This window comes from Scophthalmus maximus, chromosome 16 (assembly GCF_022379125.1).
Source record: "Scophthalmus maximus strain ysfricsl-2021 chromosome 16, ASM2237912v1, whole genome shotgun sequence".
In the NCBI taxonomy this organism is placed as follows: Eukaryota; Metazoa; Chordata; class Actinopteri; order Pleuronectiformes; family Scophthalmidae; genus Scophthalmus; species Scophthalmus maximus.
The window spans coordinates 9,115,926-9,138,097 of record NC_061530.1 but is presented as its reverse complement, the minus strand read 5'-3'; the positions used below and the strand labels follow the sequence as shown (position 1 = coordinate 9,138,097).

General features: G+C 42.2%; 3 protein-coding genes across 9 annotated transcripts; 2 read left to right on the top strand and 1 right to left on the bottom strand.

Annotated features, from left to right (window-relative positions):
* The first annotated feature begins 7,314 nt into the window (after window positions 1-7,314).
* Window positions 7,315-13,777, top strand: meiob (meiosis specific with OB-fold). Of its 4 annotated transcripts, none has more exons than XM_035613846.2 (14): window positions 7,316-7,434; window positions 7,774-7,855; window positions 8,084-8,141; window positions 8,313-8,444; window positions 8,863-8,935; window positions 9,112-9,307; window positions 10,756-10,856; window positions 11,074-11,126; window positions 11,315-11,410; window positions 11,619-11,711; window positions 12,566-12,710; window positions 12,820-13,009; window positions 13,118-13,204; window positions 13,290-13,777. In XM_035613846.2, exons 2-14 carry the CDS (start codon window positions 7,796-7,798, stop codon window positions 13,398-13,400), a joined length of 1,395 nt encoding a protein of 464 aa, XP_035469739.1. In that variant the 5' UTR covers window positions 7,316-7,434; window positions 7,774-7,795; the 3' UTR covers window positions 13,401-13,777. The 4 variants fall into 4 exon arrangements, with proteins under 4 accessions (XP_035469743.1, XP_035469739.1, XP_035469740.1 ...); XM_035613847.2 differs by having other exon boundaries at window positions 7,334-7,434; window positions 7,732-7,855; XM_035613848.2 differs by having other exon boundaries at window positions 7,417-7,434; window positions 7,752-7,855.
* A 141-nt stretch (window positions 13,778-13,918) lies between these two features.
* Window positions 13,919-17,697, top strand: mlst8 (MTOR associated protein, LST8 homolog (S. cerevisiae)). The gene is made up of 9 exons (XM_035611831.1): window positions 13,919-14,043; window positions 14,277-14,518; window positions 14,853-14,904; window positions 15,038-15,200; window positions 15,283-15,358; window positions 15,524-15,676; window positions 15,765-15,889; window positions 16,135-16,298; window positions 17,016-17,697. Exons 2-9 carry the CDS (start codon window positions 14,390-14,392, stop codon window positions 17,132-17,134), a joined length of 981 nt encoding a protein of 326 aa, XP_035467724.1. The 5' UTR covers window positions 13,919-14,043; window positions 14,277-14,389; the 3' UTR covers window positions 17,135-17,697.
* bricd5 (BRICHOS domain containing 5) lies at window positions 17,578-21,968 on the bottom strand. Of its 4 annotated transcripts, none has more exons than XM_035611838.1 (6): window positions 21,755-21,968; window positions 21,311-21,448; window positions 21,078-21,227; window positions 20,858-20,965; window positions 19,424-19,574; window positions 17,578-18,287 (listed from the first exon to the last, which is right to left on the bottom strand). In XM_035611838.1, the coding sequence occupies exons 1-6, from the start codon at window positions 21,806-21,808 to the stop codon at window positions 18,193-18,195; spliced, it is 696 nt and encodes a 231-aa protein (XP_035467731.1). In that variant the 5' UTR covers window positions 21,809-21,968; the 3' UTR covers window positions 17,578-18,192. The 4 variants fall into 4 exon arrangements, with proteins under 4 accessions (XP_035467731.1, XP_047183413.1, XP_047183414.1 ...); XM_047327457.1 differs by having other exon boundaries at window positions 17,578-18,053; window positions 18,189-18,287; window positions 21,311-21,920; XM_047327458.1 differs by having other exon boundaries at window positions 17,578-18,053; window positions 18,224-18,287; window positions 21,311-21,920.
* Window positions 21,969-22,172: the final 204 nt, after the last annotated feature.

The window sequence follows — 22,172 nt, the reverse complement described above, 5'->3', positions numbered from 1 at the left end:
ACCATAAAGTTGGCGGTTTCCAAACTTTCAGGCTTGTGTTCAAACTTAAAGCAGAGCAACATTTAGTTATGAAATCACATGACATGTTGACGGTGTGCTGTGGAATCTTTCCAGTAGTTTTTACCAGTGGCCCTCTGTTTTGTTTGTATATGTGCATATTAAAAAATTCTGAACAATTTGCATTATTATATCAATAGTGTATATAATATATAATAAACTAAATAAAATAGTATCTATTTTCTTTTCTTTGCACCCTCATCTTGTGACCCCTTTCAAAGCGACTTCATTTTGCCTCTTATTCTAAGTCACCGACTTGATCAATCGCTCACAAAGTCAATTAACTGCCTTCAGTTTAATTTCTTCTCTCCACTTTTACATTCTCAAAGCTCTCCATCTTCATCTTCTTCTCCCACTCAGTGGTTTCTTCTCTGTTAAATCCAGGGACTCCCTGCGTTCCCATTTATTCACTTATTTAGCTGAGCCTGACATATTCCCACTTCCATTCTCATCAAGACTCAGCTTAACTTCCTTTGTCAAACTGCTGTTGACATCCTATTACCCCCGGCAGAGTCTGTTTCTACGACACCAAAACACTTTTTTCTCTGCACGCCCCCTCGCTACACCACAGCGTTGAACCCCGAGAGCCTGACTGGTTACTGCTGGGAAGCGTGGCCCTTCCCAGTCACATTCCCCCATTCATCCCTCCCAGTCTCCGCTGGTCTGGACTTGCTGCCGCGGCAACACTAATGTGCTGCAGTACATGATGGCCCTGGCTGGGACGGGGCCATAATTCGTTCCATTCCTTTTTATTAAACCCATAGCCACACTGTTATTAGTACTTGGTGAGTAGAGCTGCCCTGTGAAAGCATGATGCCTTCCATATGTGATGTTACAACCAGCCCAGGGAGAGATGACTGGGAGAGACAGATGAGACGGAGCATTTTCCCTCTAATGGCAGTCTGGGCTGAAAGAGACCTTCGTGACATCCGGTAGGGTTTGGAGTGGCATGGTTTGCTCTAACAGACATCTGATGCATCAGTGCATGCACAGCGAAGCACGACTCATTATGGCCATTTCTGCTGTGGTACTGTAGAAAACCATCCTTAATGCATTTCTCGTGCATTTGTCTTATAGCAGTATAGAGAAATTATTTGTTTTTTTCTAAATCTTAACATCCTATGGAGAAAATGCAAAGGCAGCGATTCATCCAACTTGCAGTAAAGAAAAAATTGGGAGACTTTGTTAAAAACGTCTCTTTCTCATGCTCTGTTTTGAATAAAAAAAAATGTTATATTTAGTTTTGATAGAGATATGAAAGTGCCATCAATCCTTTAAACTAGAGAAAGAAAGTGAAAAAAATATCTTTCTCAAAATGTCAAACTATTCACGTGCTATTTCATCCTCTTTTACTTCATCGTACAGTGGCTACATGGGTTATTTTGGAAAAAGGAGTAAATGATCTCAAGTAGTATGAAACAGATTATGTACATTTTAGATTTTCTAGTAGATTAATGAGCTTTCAGTCTGACTTTGGACAGGGAGGAAGCCCAATTACCTCGGGAAAAACTCACTCAGGCGCTGGGACAACACCACAGAGAAAGGACCTGTTCGCCACCCATTGTTCCTCTTTTGCAAAAAACCCACCATAATGAATTGCATATTTGAAACATTAAGTTTTTTCCTCGAATTTGGTTTTGTTTTTTTCCTCTATCTTACAGTCCGCAGTAGAGAGAATTCACTAATGAAACTATCCCGATGTTATATTCCATTGTGAATAACAGAACAGCAGCTTGGCTCCATATGTCAAGGCCATATAGATGATGCTTTACACAGAGCATCCGTCCCACATGCCATAAAACCAGCACCTTAACAAAGCAAAACTGAAATAATTTTACAATCAGCTCATAAATTCCATTTCTGTCATATAGCGTGGAACTGTGCGCTGCTTTGTACCATTTTCAGGGGCCGATGCTCCAGAATATAATGTTTTCATTGTTCAGTGGAACACATGCAGCACAGAAATTAAAGCTTCTGTTTCATATATCACTCAGCGATAATTGAAAAAATGTGTTTCTTCCTTAATTTGAAGAAAAACTTCAATTTTTTTTCCTACATTTTGGAGTTAAAGAAAACTGTACATGGGGTCAAATCTGGAGCGAGTCGTTCTTGTCAGGCCTTGTCAGGGGAGGGGAACTACCAAAACAGTGGATGTTGAGAAGACGTTTTTTGATAGACTGGGACAGCGGGACAGACTTTGATGTAGCTGAAATACAGCTCTGGGTCTTTCCACAGTTAAAATGATGAATGGATGAAAACGTCTCTGGGTAACATTAAATTGACAGTGGCAGTATATCAGGAGGGATTTTGGGCCTAGTGGATAAAAAAGTTTGAACTGAGGGATACTCTGTGAATCGATAGTATAAAAACATGTATAGATGCACGCACACACACATTTGCACGCACAACAAGGATGACCCACACACATGCACGCACGCGCACACACACACACACACGCTACAAATCATTCAACTTGCACTGAGAATATCAAATTCAGGATGAGTAGAACAACAGTCCACTATTATCCATACTCAAATATCATATCCCAGACATCCTGAATGTTCCCAAGTCCAATAAGAGAGTATATATGGGAAGCTGATGGGTGCGTGTGAGAAAGTATATAGGGGAAAATATTGAAATTGAAAGAATTATTTAGAATTGTCTTCAAGTGCCAAGGTTTTTATCCTAACGGCACAGGTCTAGAGAGGGAAAGGCTGGTGAGTCTGCAACACTATGGCCCAGACTGAAATACTTCAGGAGCTATTGGATGATACTATGAAATCTGGTACACACATTCATATTCCCCATGGTAATCCCTTGACTGTTGATCCTGTGCCCTCATCTAGTTGAATTTGTCCAGTGCTTACAGCAGATATGGACAACTTTTTTGGCTTAAACATTTCATTATGATGTTAAATTTGATTGCACAGTGTAATGGTGATGAAAAAAAAATGACACCATCCACGCTTATATTGGTCCATGGGAACCAAGAGACACACTGCAACCGATGATTCTCAGTTATGTATTTCAACAAAAAATTAAATTTTTAGTTTCCCCACCTTAACTTCTTTCAGCTAATAATGTCATATAATCTGATGTTTCCTGCCTAACTGTATGACCTGCTACTCAGTCGGCTATTAGTGCATCAAACAGGCAGTCATTGCAGTAACATGACCACTGCAACAATGTTCCTCCCATTACCTCAACATGGTGGCACAATGACAGGAGCTGACATCATGCAAACCTCCGGTTTCTTCCTCCGTGCTGCTTTTCAACGGCACATTATTAACATCATTTAAAGTTTCCTCCACGGTCATATACCGCCGTCTCCTCGGACATGAGGATGAAGAGACAGAGTGCATTGTTCTACCAGGGTCCAGCTGGACGAGTGTGAGCAGCAGTGCAGCGGCAACACAGCATCGTCGGTCACACAGGTGGCAGGGGAAATTACAGAGAGCACATACTAGTAGTTTGGACGTCTTCCATCTCTGGGAGCCAATAAAGACTGCGCCGACGGCTGCCAATGACTGCAAAAGCTGTACTTGGATGTCGAAGCTTGGGTTGTGCCAAGACATTGCTCACCATGCACCGCTCATACAGAACAATATGTTTTAACGGTCCGATTCAATAAAATAATGATGACAGGTACCATTAGAGCCTAACACAATTTCCCTTTCAGGAGTTGGTGCACTGAAACAACTTCTTTCATTCTTAACAATAGCACTTTTGTCTTTGCATGCGTGCCCGTGTAGATATGTGCTTGCTTGTGAACTTAAACCCTTTGGTTTACCAACTTAAATGCTACAACTTGTCTACCCACTTCCTGTGCAGCAAAATTACAACACTGAGAAGCCGCATTGTGCAGTAGTAGTTTTTCCTAAAGATATAGTTTGGCCTGCATCAATTCTTCGACTTCCTAAATACAAAGGGTCATTTAAGATCAAACCACAAGTCCGTGCAGCTCTGTTGTTATACGAAGAAAGAACAGAGAAAAACCATGGAGGAAATATGTAGTTGTCACATCCTTTCAATTCCCCTGCTCTAACGGGACTCTGGCTTGGATTTGAGTTAGTTTGTGTTTGCCATGCCTCTAGGCTGGTGTCTCCACATCCTCCTCTGTATTCCATGTTTTGTACAGGCTGAGCAGTTTGACCACAAGTCTCCCATCTGGTGCCATCATGAAGGTCCAGTGGATAGCTGCCAAATTAGAACAGTGCCGGAAGAAGTATTCACACTTTCGTCAAAAAAACCAATGCCACAATGTGAAAAATATTCATTAAATGTTATTTCGTAATACATCAATGCATAAACAGCATTTTAATGATGTAGCTGTAAAGGTGGCGCTAATATAGTCGTCTTGATTGATATATATTGTGGTTGAGTGGCTAAATGTTGTCTATTTAACAATGTGTCGTATTCTATATATTCATATTCTGCATGAAGTAATAGCAATAACTATAGTCTGTAATAAATTCAGTGATGTTAAAAGTACAATATTTGCTTGACAAGTGTCCTCAGTATTAGACTATGAATAAGAATGGGCGGGAAAAAGAAAGAAAATAATTCTCGTTAAGCTGAGTATTAAATTGTACTTTTTTTCCCCCCCTGTCTGTCGTATTTGCATGCTTTCCCCCTCACAGTAACAAAGTCCTTTTTAAAGGGCAGTGCCACATATTTTACACATGAGTCTGTTCACAGGTGTTAGAGTGTTACTGTAAGAAAGAAAAATCAAGCCTTTTGTGTCGGCATGAAATCTCATAAAATCCCTTGAGTTATGTCACTAGAATCTTCAACCGTCAGCGGCGGATGAAAGGAATGAAGGTCATGTTTGAAGAGTGGTGCGACTCGGTCCGAGTAAGAAAGGGACTAGAGGGGGTTGGAGGGAACCCCCAAGAGGATACCCCCCCACACACACACCTTCATGGCAAGCACACGTTTGTTTCAAATCACAGAATAACTGTAACCCAGACCCTTCCTGTCAATCTAAGACATTAAGTAAAACTACAGACCATTTTGCAAGGAGCTCACACTATCAGTAATATACACATAGCTATACAGCTGGTGTGATCCCATATCAAGACAATCGCCAGTTTAATCTTTATTTAACTGAAAAGTCTCTTAATAAAAATCTTTTACACGATCTACTTGGCCACGACGGCAGCGCATCACATATAATTTACAACGTTCACATACAGTGTATAGGGTTTGAAGGGCGAGGCTTGCACAGAAACTTTAGAAGGGAATGACTCTGTACTTCAATGAGTCTAGGTCACACAAGCCTTTGACAGCACCTCTCTCCACATCAAGATAGGTTACATGCTGTAGCTTTCATTAAATGCTGAAAACCTTCAGTGTGGCTGCCTGCAGTCCTGAACGTCTGTTACTGTAAATACCTGAAAATCTAATCTAATCTTTTTGTGTTACAACCAACGCATCACCACTGATTGTAGCAGTCATTTTCCTATTTTTTTTTACGGAGACTCATTTTCTACAGCCCTGTGTTCATTGGGCCTTTGCGACACTAAATAGGGTAACAGCACAAACACACCTTACTGTATGGAGTCATGCATGACACATGTAGAGAAAATAGCACACACACATACACACATACACACACACACACACACACAGTGAAATGATAGATCAAATGATAGATTATTAGTCGAGGAGTGGTCAGACGGCTGCAGACCCTCCGGGGAGCCGACCCGAGGCAGAGAGGCCACCCAATCATAGAAGATTCTTGCAGCGGCTGTGCCCTGCAGGTCCTTTCTTTTTGGTTCTGAATAAAGTCATGCCTGCAGAAGCGACAAGCAGTGCTTTAGTTGAGTGCTCATGAAGTTTAGATCACCTCAGAAGAGCTCACCAGATATTGGATCAAAGTATGATTGATGACAGATCAACAGAGACTATGGATTCATTATGAATAAATCATTGAACCAAAAGTAAGTTTCACTTGATTTATCCGATGGTGCTTTACTGTGCGACTGTGATTAATGGACTCCCAAACTGTAGTCTGAAAAACGTAATGAAATTAGAAATTGAAATTTGGTTTAATTTGAATAAGCAGCCGCTGGTGCAAATAGTAAATCAATTCTTCCATGTAGGTAAATGTTCAATCAGTCGAGTTTCACATTATACAACATTATATAAAGTCCATCAATACACTGATGGAACATGACACATGAGGCTGTCTACTGAGAAGTAATCTCACCGTGTTGACTTTGTGTTATTGTGCCATAAAATGCCCTTAATGTCCCTACTACATTGTTTTATTAGACTTTAGGAACCACAGAATTGCATCAACAGATGTATCACAGCAGCCCGAAAACATTAGTCACACGGGGAAAGGCTATCCGATCCAAAAACCTGACCATGAGGATTAGTCACTGCGGAAAGGGAACAAGGCGGAATAAGGGTTTACTGTTACACCTTTTGATTCCTGCTTAAGTGTATAAGACAGTATCACATGTCAAATTCAGCTTTGTTGCTGGCAAAACAAAACCAAGCAACTGTCAAATTCATCTCTGCAAACCTGTCCAGGAGCAAATACCATGCTGTGAATGATGACTGGTATAGATTATCAAGGCAATATCAAAGTCTGAGATGCAGGGATACATTTCACAGTGGGGACATGTAAAGAAATGACCTATGAGGTGTACAAATATAATGTTTGTGTGTGTGTGTGCCCCCGGTGCGTGTGTAACTGTAATAGCAGTTGTATTGTTCAGTCCCATTTCCTTGGGACTTGGGAGCTATATAGTTTTATACTGTGTGGAGATTTCACCCTGAGCAACTCTATGTCAAATCTACCAACACATTAATAGACTTGTACATTTTGAACAATCCAAAACAAATGGGAAATCAATATATGATTGTGAGTCTGGAATTTATTGAGGAAAAATTACACACTATTCATACAAGGGAATATTCCCAAACACAACAGAAACATTTCTCCCTTTAGATGAACTTGAAAAATTAGGTCTCCAAGTTTGTGCTTCTCATAAATTTCGTATTCCATGATTGGACTTCAACGTGCAGCCTGTATACAGCAAAAGACACATGCCCTCCTCACTGAATTCCGTTTGGGTGGATGTTTTATTTTACTGTTAAAAAGGAGAGTTTGGTATATATTTGAGATTTTAAAAGGAAAGGAAATGTGTACAGTGGTTAGATAAATTCATCAGCCGTGAAATCATTTTAAAACGGTTTATTTTTAAGAACTTTATTTTTGATTCTGTCAATACATATTTGTCGGTGATAATTCCGACTGCACTTGAAGGCAACATTGCAGTCGCGCAGATGATGTCGCGCTGTCGCATGTAAACAGCTTTGCCGCGAAAAAAAATCGTTTCTAAACTGTGAAGAAAACAGACCCAGGTAAAATAATAATAATAATAATTTAAACAGTGACATGTCGAAGGAATACCCGAGACTATACTGTTTTAATCAAACTAGGCGTAATACGACACTCCATGTTGTCGGTTAGAGGTTTGACAGCTAACAAGTCCCTAACAAGCTAATGTTTACAAACAGCTAACTCCGGTTTGTTCGTGCTAAGCTAATGTATCAGGTTTAAGCTAGTCTAAAGTACTACCTGATATTTTTCATCCAGGTGGAATTAATATACAGCGCCAAATGTTAACTGTTAACTCGTTGTTCTCATTCATTACTCAGAGTTTGTAAATGTGTAAAAGATAAATAAAAAAAACTGAACAGGATTAGGACCGTGAAGGACAAGATGGCTGCTCATCAGACCTGCATTGCCATCTCTGAGCTGCATCCCAATTTCTCTCATCCGGTGAGTTCAACAGCAGTGTGATGTCTTACTCTCCAACAGCATCGGCCCTACAATAAAGCCAGTTTGTGATAGCCACATTTTTTCCCCAATGTAATTGTAGTTCTACGTTGTTGGTGGGACTGTTTTTCTGACTTTGTTCTGTAAGTTGTGTGTTTAACTGTTAAAATGAACAAAACTACTGATACTGTCATTACAATTTTAGTGTTGTTGTTGTTTTTTTCTCTCCAGAAAGTGACAGGCATCGTCATCGGGAAAACTGATGTAAAAAGCTTCCCTGATAGAAAAAGTTGGTATCTATTGTTTTTTTGGTAAATATTAGTGCATCATAGCTGGGTATTCATTTTTCACCACTGCACCTTGTCTTGCATGCCAGCACCCTCTCCTGGATAAATAAATAAAAACAACCCCTTTTTGTGATGCAACACTAACTAAAACCTTGTGTGTGTCTGAATTTCAGATGTCGGTGCCGACAGATTCACTTTTGGCTTCACCGTTAAGGACTCACCTGACTTCTTCATCAACGTGGCGGCCTGGGGAAGCGATTTCTACGTCAACGGGCTCAGCAACAGCTTCAGCATCGGAGACTGTGGTGAGGGGGTTACTGTCCAAGTTCCCATGAGTCTTGAAAATCCTTGAGATGTCTGCAAAAACATATCTTGTTATTTATATATATAAATATATATATATATATATATATATATATATATATATATATATATATATATATTAGTACAAAATGAACCGTTGCTCATGTTCAGCTTTGACCAGTGTCTTGTTTGCTTCAAGAGTAGTAATTTTGAGTTGTAAATATTAATAAAATAAGCCTAGTTAGTCAAAGCTATTGATTGTATAATTATTGATTTGTGCAAAAATTGCAGAATAAATATCAAGATAGACAGTCGAGGAGCAATTTTAAATAAGTTAAATACATATGAATGTAGCAATAATTGGAAAATTTAGAAAATGAAATTTAAATGTACAAAATTGTTTCCTGTTATTTCTTTAAGTCACCATTGAAAATCCTTTGGTCGCCAGCAAAGACCCAGAGAAAGGGGACAGATTCTGTCCTACAACACCAAGGTAATTAACATATAACTCGTCTTCATCGTGTTCATGCTGCGGTGCGTTCAGGGAGCCACGGGGGGAAATCAGGGTACTGAGATCAACGATGTTTAAAATGTGACGCAACAGTGTATAATGAGTGACGACGGCGTCAAAGGACTAACTGGTTCGAGGCCCTGTGTCTGCTGTCTCAGCCTCTACAGGCTGCTGGTGTCGGAGGCTCATTCCCAGGTGTGTCTGTGTGCTGACGTGGGTACCATCGACAGGATGCTGCTACTGATCCACCTGCCAGTGAAGGACCCCGGAGATTTCTACTCACTGGGAGATATAGTGGCCAACGGGCAGCAGCTGGACGGCACAGTGATAAATATACTGGCTGCGGTGAAATCGGTAGGGCATAGTGTCATAACCCTAACCACATGGCCACAGCCTTTCAGTATTCATTCATACTAAAGTAGGAGTTCACTTTTAAAGACCCTCAAGCTTTTATAGCAGTTTAGGAGTTATTTTTTACAATGAAAGTACATTATTATTATTTATTTCGAGCGTATCTCTGTGGCGGTAGGGTTTGAGAAATGCCCTAAGAGGGGGAAAGGTGTCACTGGGCTACTCAGCTACTTATATTAGTTATTACCTACATTTCCCAGAATGCTTTTCTGAATTAGATGGAGATAATGTCATGATGTTGTTTAGAACATCAATGTGTTTTTACAGAATTTTTTTTTCTTAAAGTTAAACAAAAAAATAGCTGTAGGAGGAGGATCTTCTAAGGACACTTTGCAGTTATTTGCCTAATCACCAAGAGTTAGATGATAACTTTAATACCATTGTCTTGTCCTTCTGTTATGAGTAAAGTTTCCACCAGTAGCTTAGTTTAGCATTACAACTGAAAGACAAACTAGTTAGTGTTAGTACTGCAGAGGGACTGACAAGGATGCCAACTGTAGAGGAAATATAAAAAGAATTTGTTCATGTTTGGCCTATAAATGAACAAAGTTTGCCTGATCGGGTGTTTTAGGGTGAATGTTTCCTGTAAAACCGTATGGGCTGAGGGTAATCTGATTGAATCCTCCAGGGAACATTGTGATGGGCCAGCAGGACAGGACACAGGTCCGAGTTTGCACTCAAAATAAGTGTGTGCTGTTGGATCGATCACGGTTCAAACATGCTCATCACATTTTTGGGATGTTGTTAATTTCCAGGAAATATGCAGAATATTGACTGTGCACATATCAAATTCAAATCATATCATAACATTTTAGTCATGGTTCACTCTTCCGGAATAAACCAGACTGTGTTTTCCAGCTCTTCTCACACACTGATTGCATTAGATAGTGGTTTTTCAGCAGACTTTTTCTTCACGGTGAGTTCATCTATGGCGGAAAACCGGCCGTAAAAGTTTCCTGAGCTGAAAAACAACATTAACGAGGGGGGAAGGGTTGTTATAAAGTTTTCCGATGTAACATCATGAAAGTCAGTTTTGGAAAAGTCACAGACATGTCACTGAGGTCTGAGGTGTGGGGCCTGATAAGCACAATACAGAACATTGTAAGATATAGATGCTGTGCAAATATTTAAGAGATAAAAAAAAAGTTTTCTCAATGTACTGAATTCATATCTTATAAATTGCCTAATAGACCCCATTGTGACTGTTTGGTCTGTGTTGTAACATTGGGGTGTGCTTGTTGTTTGCCTGGAACATGCCATGGCCCTTAAGATTTGCCTTAAGGTTCACAGAAAGGCTAGATCCTGCAAGTAATGTCACAGATATATATTTTTTTCACATGAAAGGAAGATCTTGCGATAGGAACATCAGATGATTGTGTTTACTTTTTTAGACCGGGGAGCCAAAGCAGTTCACCACTTCAGATGGACGCAAAGGGCAGAGGCTGGAAGTAAAGCTCTTTGATGACTCTGTCTCGTCCTTCCCCATCATCTGGTGCGTCACGGCCATTTAGTCATTTAGAAAATGGATGAATATTTATTACTTTTGTTGCCTTTGTGCCATATTCCATCTTATTGGCCACTTGGATCACTGCCGTGTATCTTTAGGTTACCATAAATCTACTTTGGTGACATGAATCATGGCTGCATGTGCGTTTGATTTTCACCCTGCCCTCCCCTGAGTAACTCCCTGACCTCTGTTTCACTCACAGCTGGGACAGAGAAGCCATTCAGTTTGCGCAAACTTGGATACCCAAGGAGACGGGTAGGTTAACGGCTGCTGCTCCCGCTCAGCCACAAAAGGAATCTTTATTGAACTGTTTTTTCCAGCCTGTCATGTCCCATTAACACACTGTGCTGAGGGGAAACGTGGAAGTGGATATCTGAGCTGCAATTGTGTGTTTGTGTTTGAGATAACTTACTGTTGTTTTAACTTTTACTCTTCATTCAAAGTTCTCTTCATAGCCGACGCAAAGATTAGCTTTGACAGCTTTCGCAGCGGCATGGCAGCAACCGTTAACTCGAAAACCATTATCACTGTCAACCCTGGTAAGATATTACCGCAAAATTCACAAAAACGGGGGGATCTGATACGACCATTCATTGTGCAATTAATCAAATCAAAAATGAAACGCTGGTGTGGGAATCCAACCAGCCAGCCAGTACAGCGTAGGGAAAGAATATCATCTTCCCTCTGTGTAGAAAGAATATTTTCAGTGAGGAATATGTTTCGCAGTCAATCATAATTTGCTCTCAGACACAAGGGAGGCCAGCCTGCTGTTCAGCTATGCTAAACAACTGTGCGAGTCTGGAGCTTTGGATCAAGACGAGAAGCCGGAGAATGTGTCTGGTGGGTTAAAGTGAAGAATTACGCCCGTTCTAATTAGGGCTGAGCACAAGTTTCGCTGTATTCGTGATGTAATAGGCTCTCTGTATTTTTGGGTCTCAGATTAACTTTTTCTTCTCTAACTCCCTTTTTAATATTCATTCTTGAATTATACATATAAAGGCAGTGCAATAGTCTTTGTACTCTAATTGAACTCCTTGACACATGTACTTGCAAAATTATTATTAAAAGTATTAAAAAAAAATCAGACCAAAATACATATAGTTTGGCTGGCATCAAATCCTATGAAAGGGCTAAAACTAATAATGAATTGATCCTATAACATGTACTGGCTGTGTGGCCTGTGTAGTGGATCCCCATCGTTGTCTAAAAACTTACAAACATCAGTGCACCACACTGCTGCATTGGCTAAGATGTATTTTTTTCTTGAATGACCACAAGTAGATTTATTTTGTAGTTTATTTTGAGTTTAACGCACGATGCATTAAATACTTGGCAACCGTGATATAAGCTGCTGCAAATAGCCCCCAACACAGTTTACTACAGTTAATGTAATGTTTGCGAAACACTCACTTTCATCGCTGCCCAACTTTTTTAGTTTGTTGCTAAGCTTTTTTTTTTAACGAGACTAAATATATATTGGTGAGCGTTTTTTTTAAGATTTATATTCAAAAGGAGAAAATGGGGCTGAGGGCTGAGAGCTGTGACTTGCGGGAGTCAGAGATTATTGAGAGGCAAAAATCTTTTGAAGGGATATGTGAAAAAATGTAATTTTGATGTGAACAAGAAGTGCAATAAGTGCAGCCTGTTTTTCAAAGAAAGAGGCTGCAGACATTAATGTGTTGATGCTTTTGCAGTGGACGCCATCATCGATGTGTACACCGTGAGCCAGCTGAAGCAGAAGGCCCAGAAGAGTCCCGAAGCTTTCTTTGGCATCACATACAGCTTCATCTCCAAACTTGACCTGGATTCCTCCGTGTCAAAAGTCATTAGGACACGGTGGTGAGTTAACACAAGTGAATGGCTTGGATTCATCGTTGAAATAAAGACAAGTATGCTGCTCCAGTCCATATACAATTCCTCAAGCAGTCTGTTGTCTCTCTTGTCTCAGCTCCATGTGTAAGTTCCAGGTGACCGAGGGTGCACAGAGTTGCACCAACCAGCTGTGTCAAGGGAGGGATCAGGCCTCCTTGTTAGCCACCACAGGCTTTGACCTGCTGGTGGACCTCACGGATCACACCGGCACCCTGCATGCCTGCACCCTCAGAAGCCCCGTGGCAGAGAAGGCGCTTGGCTGCACAGTCAGTACCACTTTGCAGAAGGATATTTACTTTGGGCTGAATTCATCAATCCCCACCCTTGGAATGATCTGTATTGGTGCTTAAGCATTTCCATCTCATCTGTTGCAGCCAATCGAGTTCACCAGTTTGACTGATGATGAGCGAACTGCGATGAAGTGGAAATTTCTTCTGGAGAGATGCAAAATTTATGTGAAGGTACAGAAGCTTTTTTTCTATTCAACGCTTTTCGTCTCAGCTTTTAGTGCAAAGCACATGTTCATATTCCGACAATATGTTGCAGATCCTGCCTTCCGCTAAGACGAGGAGTGGGATCAGGGGGGTGGTCGTTGCCTGCTCCCTGGCTGACCCAGGAGAGGTGAAACAGCACATGTCTGCCCTGTTGTGCCTTTGATCAGCGCACACACACACACAAGCGCCAGCCGTGCAGGACAACACATGTTGCAATTCTAGTTCGTCTGCTTTACCTGCTGTTTGGTGCAGTTTTGATTAAAATGTTGACAAGGGAAATAGTAATTTATACATGCCTTCATTGTGTTTTGTGAAAAGAGACATTCTGTCTCAGTATTTATTTATTTATTTAACTTATCTATTTATATATTTAAGAAAGTTACTGTTTGTGTGACTGCTTTTTAAAACTGTTAATCAACTCAGGAATCATAACAGTAACATATGCTATGTGTCAAATATATCAACCAAATGTTATTACTCCATTAAATGTGATTACATGAGCAACCAGAGTTTAAAAACATACAAATAAAATGTATTAAAAGACAATTCGAGTTGGGTTTTTTTTATAATTTAAGTACAAAGGATATAAAGAATTAGGACTAAAGTCGTGTTGGTGCCATATCTGTATTCATACAGTGGATTTCAGTTTTATCTTTATTCCATTTGTGTCGCCATGATTAAGCGAGTCGATAGATGGCGACACTGCACCGAGTAAGAACACGGACCTTTTAGACCACTACACGTTGCCAGGGGACATATTATAGGGACGCACACAGAGTTGTCGTCAACATCAACAACAACTAAAGGTAACGATAACTTGCCATATTTCTTTCTCTTGTTGTTCGATAAGAGGTGGGACGTTTTTATGAATAACATCCTACGGTGAAGTAAAGTCTAAACGTGTCGCGGCTAATCGTGTTGAGTCGGATAGCCCTTCGACTTAGCTAGGCTACTCTGCTAACGTTAGCCTGCACGATTGAAGACAAACGTTTGAAGTCCGCAACATGACACTAATGAAAAACCACGTACCTGTTTTAAGGCTGACCCGTCCGACAGAAGGACAGCTACCGCGAGCAGCTGACTGCCTCCCGCGCGTCCATACAGCGTCGTGCCCGCTTCGCTCTGAGCGGCAGCGACACGCACCAGTCAGGCATGAACGTGAACCAGGGCACGGTGGGCAGCGACCCGGTCATCCTGGCCACGGCCGGCTACGACCACACCGTCCGCTTCTGGCAGGCCCACAGCGGCATCTGCACCAGGACGGTCCAGCACCAGGACTCTGTATCCTCCACACGCCGCGACACCTGAGGGTTTGCACTGATTCAGACAAACGATCGAGTGAAGTAGTGACAGAGTTTAGTGTCCCTCGATGCTGGACATATTACAAAAAATGACACGTGTGTGTTTGACTTTGACTTGAAAAAAAAAGATTTGACAGTGTGAAGAGTGAAAGTTGCAGTAAACATGTTCTTTTACATATCAGCAAAGTCAACGTGGATGCTAATATTACCTATAAGATCTACGGGGTCTAATATGATGTCCATGATTTAGAACCTTGTTGTTAAATGATACAGAAATGACCGAAACAATCCACTTCCTTAACATTGGCCACCAGCAAGTAAATTCACTTGAGGTGACACCGGACAGGAGTATGATCGCGGCTGCAGGTTGGTTAAGAATTTTCTCTCAAAACTTCTCCTCACTTGTTATATTCATGTCATGCTGTGACTACAGCATCAAAATCATGTCTGCTATATTTCACACTAAGTTTACACTCTGCTTTTTTCTTTTTCTTTTTAGGTTATCAGCACATCCGCATGTATGACCTCAACTCCAACAACCCCAACCCGGTGATCAACTACGACGGAGTGAGCAAGAACATCACGTCGGTGGGATTTCATGAAGATGGACGCTGGATGTACACAGGGGGAGAGGACTGCATGGCTCGCATCTGGGACCTGAGGTACTGCGAGGGGCGCTCACTATCCGATAATATATTGACCTTTCATTTACAAACTGCACTTTTATTTCTGCTTCCTCTGTAGGTCAAGAAATCTGCAGTGTCAGAGGATTTTCCAAGTCAACGCTCCAATCAACTGTGTGTGCCTGCATCCTAACCAGGTAAGACATTCCACATGGACTGGTTCGTAAAGTGACCTGTCGCTTGTTAATTTGGTGATCTACAATAAATGTCTGTTTTAATGTGATGTCATTAAAAGTCGATCCAAGCGTGTGTTTGCTGCCCCGAGAATGTCAGGAAACGGTTCAGTGTTGTGGGTCCTTCAGGCAGAGCTGATTGTTGGAGACCAGAGTGGAGTGATCCATATCTGGGATCTCAAGACTGACCACAATGAACAGCTGATTCCTGAGCCTGAGGTCTCGATCAACTCGGTCCACATCGACCCAGATGCCAGTTACATGGCAGCCGTCAACAGCTCGGTCAGTACCCAAACAGTCCAGGAAGTGGACTTACAGTGTGGAGGGTCAAGGTTAAATTCTAAAAGCCTCCCTTTCGCTTCTTTAACAGGGAAACTGTTATGTGTGGAATCTTGCTGGAGGCATCGGAGACGAAGTGACTCAGCTCATTCCCAAAACTAAGATCCCGGCACACAAGCGCTACTCCCTACGCTGCAAGTTCAGTCCTGATTCAACGTGAGTGGCCCTCAGTAACAAGAAACGTTACTGTCGCTTATAAAGCCTTGAGTTCAGTTATTATTATTTTTACCATGTCTGCCCCATTAGAGACGTAAGTGACATGCTATTGTGCTCTGAAAATCTCATTTGCAAAATTAACTTTGGCATTTTGGGAAATATTAGCATCTGAGTGCTTGACAAAAATTCAAATCCACTGCTCTGATGTTGATGATATTGACTTTTGTGTTTGTCATCCTCTCCAGACTACTTGCCACCTGCTCAGCAGATCAGACCTGTAAGATCTGGAGAACGTCCAATTTCTCACTCATGACCGAACTGAGCATCAAGAGTAACAATCCCGGAGAGACGTCGAGAGGGTGGATGTGGGACTGTGCCTTCTCCGGAGACTCTCAGTACATCGTGACTGGTCAGTACACGAGTCCCGGCGATCGGGCTATCACTGCAATGCGATGTCAATATCAAAACCCTCCACTAGTGAGATCATGAATACTATCTGAGCGTTGTTACTTTTTAAACACAGGGGTCCCAGTATCGTGAAAAAAAGGGCTTGTGTTATGAGCTTTGGGGGAAAATATTGACATTAACATTTTGGAAAAAGTGGTGACATTGTAAATATTGATGGTGACTTTACAGTTCTTGTAATATTTACGGTATTTCACATGGAATAAAAATATTGAGGAAAAAAAAGGAAAGGCAATTGTTGTGGACAGAAATTATGTATGTGTAGAACCCAATCTTTTACTTAAATACAGATACAATTTTTTTGCATAGGCATTTCAGTTTGGGACGTTGCAACTTTTAAGTCTGTATTTGTTTGCAGTTAATGGGAATGAGAAAAAAAGTCTCCCTGTTTCCTCAGTCATCACACAAAGTGTGTTACAGCAACATTTAAAATCCATTTGCATATATTGGCAGTCACAGAGTAACTTAATACCAAATCCACTTTTTGAGATGGTAATTTCTCTGAGTCGTTACCTGATCTCATTTTAAAGTACATTACAAAAGAAGTTATTTTCCTTTCTCATAGAGAAACTCTTTGTAATTCTGTCTATGAACAGAAATCAGCTGCCATCAGTGTGGACTTGCCTTCAAGTGAATTTAAGGTTGTGTTTTCTATCCACAGCATCCTCTGACAACCTGGCTCGCCTGTGGTGTGTGGAAACCGGGGAGATCAAGAGGGAGTACAGCGGCCACCAGAAGGCTGTGGTGTGTCTGGCCTTCAATGACAGTGTGCTGGGCTGAGGCGGAGGAGGAAGGAGATGAAGTGACAAGGCGTGGCAGACAGTCGCTGCAGGGGTGGCAAAGGACTCCTTGGAAGATGTGACTCAATTCCCAGACCTTGCATGTCTGTTGGCATCAATGGGAATTTTTAAAAAGTTCTCCCTGAAATTATCATCTTCCAAAAGCAAAGGCTTGTTTGAACATAATGATGACTCTTCCTGCCAGATGCCTGTAGGTATTCAATTATGGACTTACGGTTGAAGTCTGATTGAAAATACATGTGGTTTTTATCAACTAACCTACAGGTTTGAACTGCATCGCTCATATTCACAAACCAAACCAATTTTCAAGTCTTTGTTTTTAATAGTACACCATATTTATTGAATCAAAAGGACCACATTATTCATTACCTTCATGCTTGGAATAGTCTTGCAAGTGATTAATCTCTCATATTTCATGTATAATTCCTTTAATACTCTTTATTTAAAGTCAAGTTGTAAGGTGTACTTTCTTCACGATGTGGATTAGCATGTGTTAAGAGTAAATGATCACGGAGTGTAAAGTAAATCCTTTCTGTTCTTTGAGTTCTGTCAGTCTCCTTCCATTTTTTTTCTCTAATGCAGAAACATTGGCCAAAAATACACAACAGTCCTTTTATTAGGCCGATCGAAACACTCACATTGCAGCAGGAACGGCTACACATACTGAGAACTGAAGTAGTGCATAACAGGAAATACAATTGCAGTCATGTACCAAAAAAACAGGGGGTATTTCTTCTGAAATCTCTGAAGTGTGCCACCAGAGAGGGAATTACTGTACACATGAAGGGAGTGACGATGGGGCTTTGGCAATAACCGCGACAGCCTGTCTCCACGTCTCCCCTCTCGGAAGGTTAGAAATGGACTTGCAGGGGTTGGCTGCTTCACTGGTTTACTGGCGGCTGTATGGCACAAAGGAAACAGTCAAAGCAGGCATTTGTTCGCCTTTCTTTTTTTTGTGTGGAGGGGAGAGCTAAAAAGACAAAGTTTGGCTTTCCCTGATCTTTGGCTGGGAGGAGAAGGAAGTGAATATATACACAGTCACTCTGGCAGGTAGTAGAAACAGACTGACACGCAGATGTTGCTGGGGAAACAGATGTCGATGCAGAAGTAGACCAGCCTTTGTTTGCCCGGGCCTGAGAAGGAGAGAGAGGGAGACAGACGATGGCTGCTCTTACAAAATAAACAAAACATGAAGTTGATTTTCATGCTTAGCTTCTCTTTGGAGACAAAATGGAGATGGAGAAAATTTTATCCGGGGCAACACTGAATTAAGGGAATGTTCTTTACGATTTATTAAACAAGTAATCAGCATCACCACATGTGCTAGATCGTTGAGTGAGTTTACAGTCAAGTACTGAATGTGTTTGACTGCCACAGTTGAAAGGTCACTATGTCACAGATGAGGGTTAAGTTTCAGTCCGACATCGACACGGCCAGCGGCCCGGTTCGAAAAGCTGCCAAAGCACAGCTTGTGTGTGGCTGCTGACAACTCTTGACACATCTCGTGTTAAATATAATTTAACGTACACTGATTATTTTAGAGCTAATGTTTAATTTAAGTTAAGTAGTATTTTTATAATTGATTCACCAAAAATGCAATGTGAGCTTCACCTTCTCAAGTGTGAAGATTTGCTGCTTTGTCATTTATGATAGTCAACTGAATATTTTTTATGGGTTTTGAATGTTGGTCAGAAAAAAAAACAATGTCAGGGGAAATCACAATGACAATTGTTCACCATTTTCTGATATTTTATTGACAAAACAATTATTCAAGGAATTAAATTGTCAGTATTTCTTGGTTCGCTGTGGGAAGGGGAAAATCTTCTCTGTGAAACCATTTTAAGAAATCCCCAGTTAAACTGAAACCATAGCTGGTTTCCTTAAGTTGTAAGTCCAGGATTTAAAGGATACGTATGGTGTTATTCTATATTATTTTGTTATCGTTCACAAATCCCATGAGGTCCAGAACCAACAATATTCTCTGACTTCTCAACACTGAGTGAGCAGCACTGAGCCTAAAGCCAATTTATTTCTCCTAAATCTTTAATAACATTGTCATTTTTTTAACTGCAGTTTTCAGCAAATGTTACTCACACACGAGTTCATAGTGTATTTGTTGGGCACGGTTTGGTTCTCTAGTGAGAACTCACAGTATGGCATCAGGATGCCTTGTATGTGGGCAATTGACTCATCATAAAGCAGTTTATCGGACATCTTTTGATGTTTATGCAAAAGCAACCCTCCCGAATATACTCTTCAAACTTCTCACCCTCGGCCCTCCTTGTCCAGTGGACAGACCTGTCGTGACACAGAGCCTGCAGGGGCTCCTCGAGCAAGGACGCTTCCACCTGACTGGCTGGCAGCACCCCCAGGAACTCTGTCTGCCTCCGGGTCTCATTCCCAGACAGCAGGAAGTGACTCTGCAGAGGACGAGTGTTAGAATATCTCAGCGAAAACAGCAGAAAACTAAAACCACAACACATTAGGAGTTTTGTCCTCAGTACAGAAGAATAGAAAAACTCTTGAGTGTCATTCAGTGAGTGTGAGAAATCGTACGGTAATCACAGTAATATGAAGACATTCGAGTGAAAGCAATGGAGATGAAACCCAAGATTGAATCTCAAGGCTGCTGATAGGCTGGTAGCTTCACTGATGAGGTCAACGCAGTTGCTCCAACTGGCTTCGACAGTGAACCACTTAGACTACTGTTACGATTGAGTGGGTTCCGAACAACCAGTTTTCCTCTGCTCCCGGAGACCAAGGAGACCATTGTGCCTCAACACAGAGACAAACCACATCTGTTCTCCATCCTCCCTCTATCCCACCTATCATAGATTCAATGACCCCGATCTACAGCTTGGTCTGAATACCGAGGACCTGTGTGAGATATGTGACACCGCCGGACAGGACTGCAGCTTTTGGTGCGTGGAAATGGCCCATTGTGCAAAAAAGAGGTGATAAGGCAGAGAAACTGAATCCCCTCTCAGCTCCCACATCACATCTCTGGTCTGCATTTGAACTGCAACATGGCCATTCACCTGCTCATATTGTGAAATTACAATTAAGAATCCGATACTCTCACACAAATCATATCTGAAGGCAGCAGGGCCCGGTACAGGACTGACAGACAAAGTAAATGTTGGGACGTGAATTCTAGAGATTCCAGGTATTTTTCTGCAGGCAGGCAGGCACACACGTTCCCTGACTAACCAGCGCATCAGGCTGCATTTGAACTCAACGGAGGAGTCTCAAAAGCTAAAGAACCTTCACACAGAGTGCCCATTGTGCCCTGCTCCAAGGGCTCAGACTCGCAGCCGTGGCCTCCTGTAAGGAGATCCCGGTCAGGCCGAGGGGGGGCTGCAGGGATCAGATGTGCTGAGGAATTCGGCCACGGAGGCAAGCGAGGGAGATTACGCGGCTCCTCAAGGCCTTGTATGCCTCACCTGTCTCTTTGTGCCAAGTGGAAGCGATTCAAAACATATGAAACCCAGCAGGTCCTGGCTCAGTGGATTAAGTCAGAAATGCCAGGTAACACATTAGTGAGGCAGTGACTTTAGAAAAAATGCTGGCAGAGCTAAAAGTCCAAAGCCCAGCTTTCTTTTTTCTTTGTGTGTGTTTTGCGGACCCTGAACGCAGCGAGGGAGACCTGATCATATGACCCAAATTTTGCGTTCTCAGGTGTTGAAGTGTCACCGCCTGTTACCTGGTGTGTTTGCTCATGAAGGAGGGATTGCACATTGTCGTAGTCGGACTGTTCCATCTGTCGCAGGAAGCAGCCGTCCTGGTAGACTGGTTTGTAGCATATCAAACCCTGAAAAACACAACAGATGACAGCCACTTGCATTACTTCATTCGTCTCGTCAACACCGTCAGAAAAAGAAAATGTGTTGGCTTGTATCGGTGCAAATCGTCTGTATACGTACATGGTTGATATCAAACAGCACCGTGGACGTCTGATTTGCCGGTGAGGTCACAGTGAAGGTCACCAGGTCGTTCTTCTGGTCCACGACTGCTGACTGATTGATCAGAGCTCCAGTCTGATCGTGAACCGAGATTCTCACAATCTGTGAAGACTGCAGGAACGCATTCTGGTTATTATAGGCAATCGAGTGTGGGACAATATAAAGGGTTATGGTGGGGGAGGTGCGCGTCATACCTGAGAGCGGAGCTGCGACAGGCCGAGGTGCCCCGTCAAACCGAGGACGACGAGGAGCAGGAGCAGAGAGGCCGAGAGGCCGAGCCAGAGTGCCTTGTGTGGGAAACGGGAGTGGGGGGCTGCAGCGGGGCCCCCATCCTGAGGAGATGTTACCACACACAAGAACCGGGGACAAACTCTTTTGAAAGTGCTCGAGACCTTAAAGCGGGATGTAAACATCAAACTGAAGCAGGTTGGGCAACTTGACAAAGCCACCAGCCGTATCCCTGTGAAAAACACCGTCTTGCTGCTGAAATTTGTGCTTGAATCAAAATTGTAACTTTCCAATTTCTGTTCTACATATGCACCTGGCTCAGTGCTGCATGGAGGAAAGAAAAAAAAACAAGACTCCTGCCTTCACCCCTTGTTCGGTATTTGCCGTCGGATTGAGAGCCCCCTGCTTACCGTGCACTGTGCTTCCTCCAAACGGTTTTCTGAAGGTTTCCAACACGTCACCATCCTGTGTCCCTTGGCGGCTCCTCACGCGGTCTGCTCCCGTCTCGTGGCTATCGGCATGGAGCTGTGGTCATGACCAGCGCTGACTAAGGCTCAGTTCACCTGGGCAGCTCCTCTTTGTGGGACCTCAGACCTCCCACCTTCTTCCCCCCCCCCCACCACCATCACCACCTCCTCCTCCTCCGGTCTCACCGCTTCCCTCCGGCTTCACACAAAAATTTGGCCAATTGTCTGTTTTTTTGTCCTCTTGCAATTTCCCCCCCCCTTTTTATGTTTTCCCTGCTTAATATGACTTTATATACCTCCAACATTATCCATTGTCTCCATTCCCTCCTAATTCCAACGTACACTCACATGAGAGGAATTG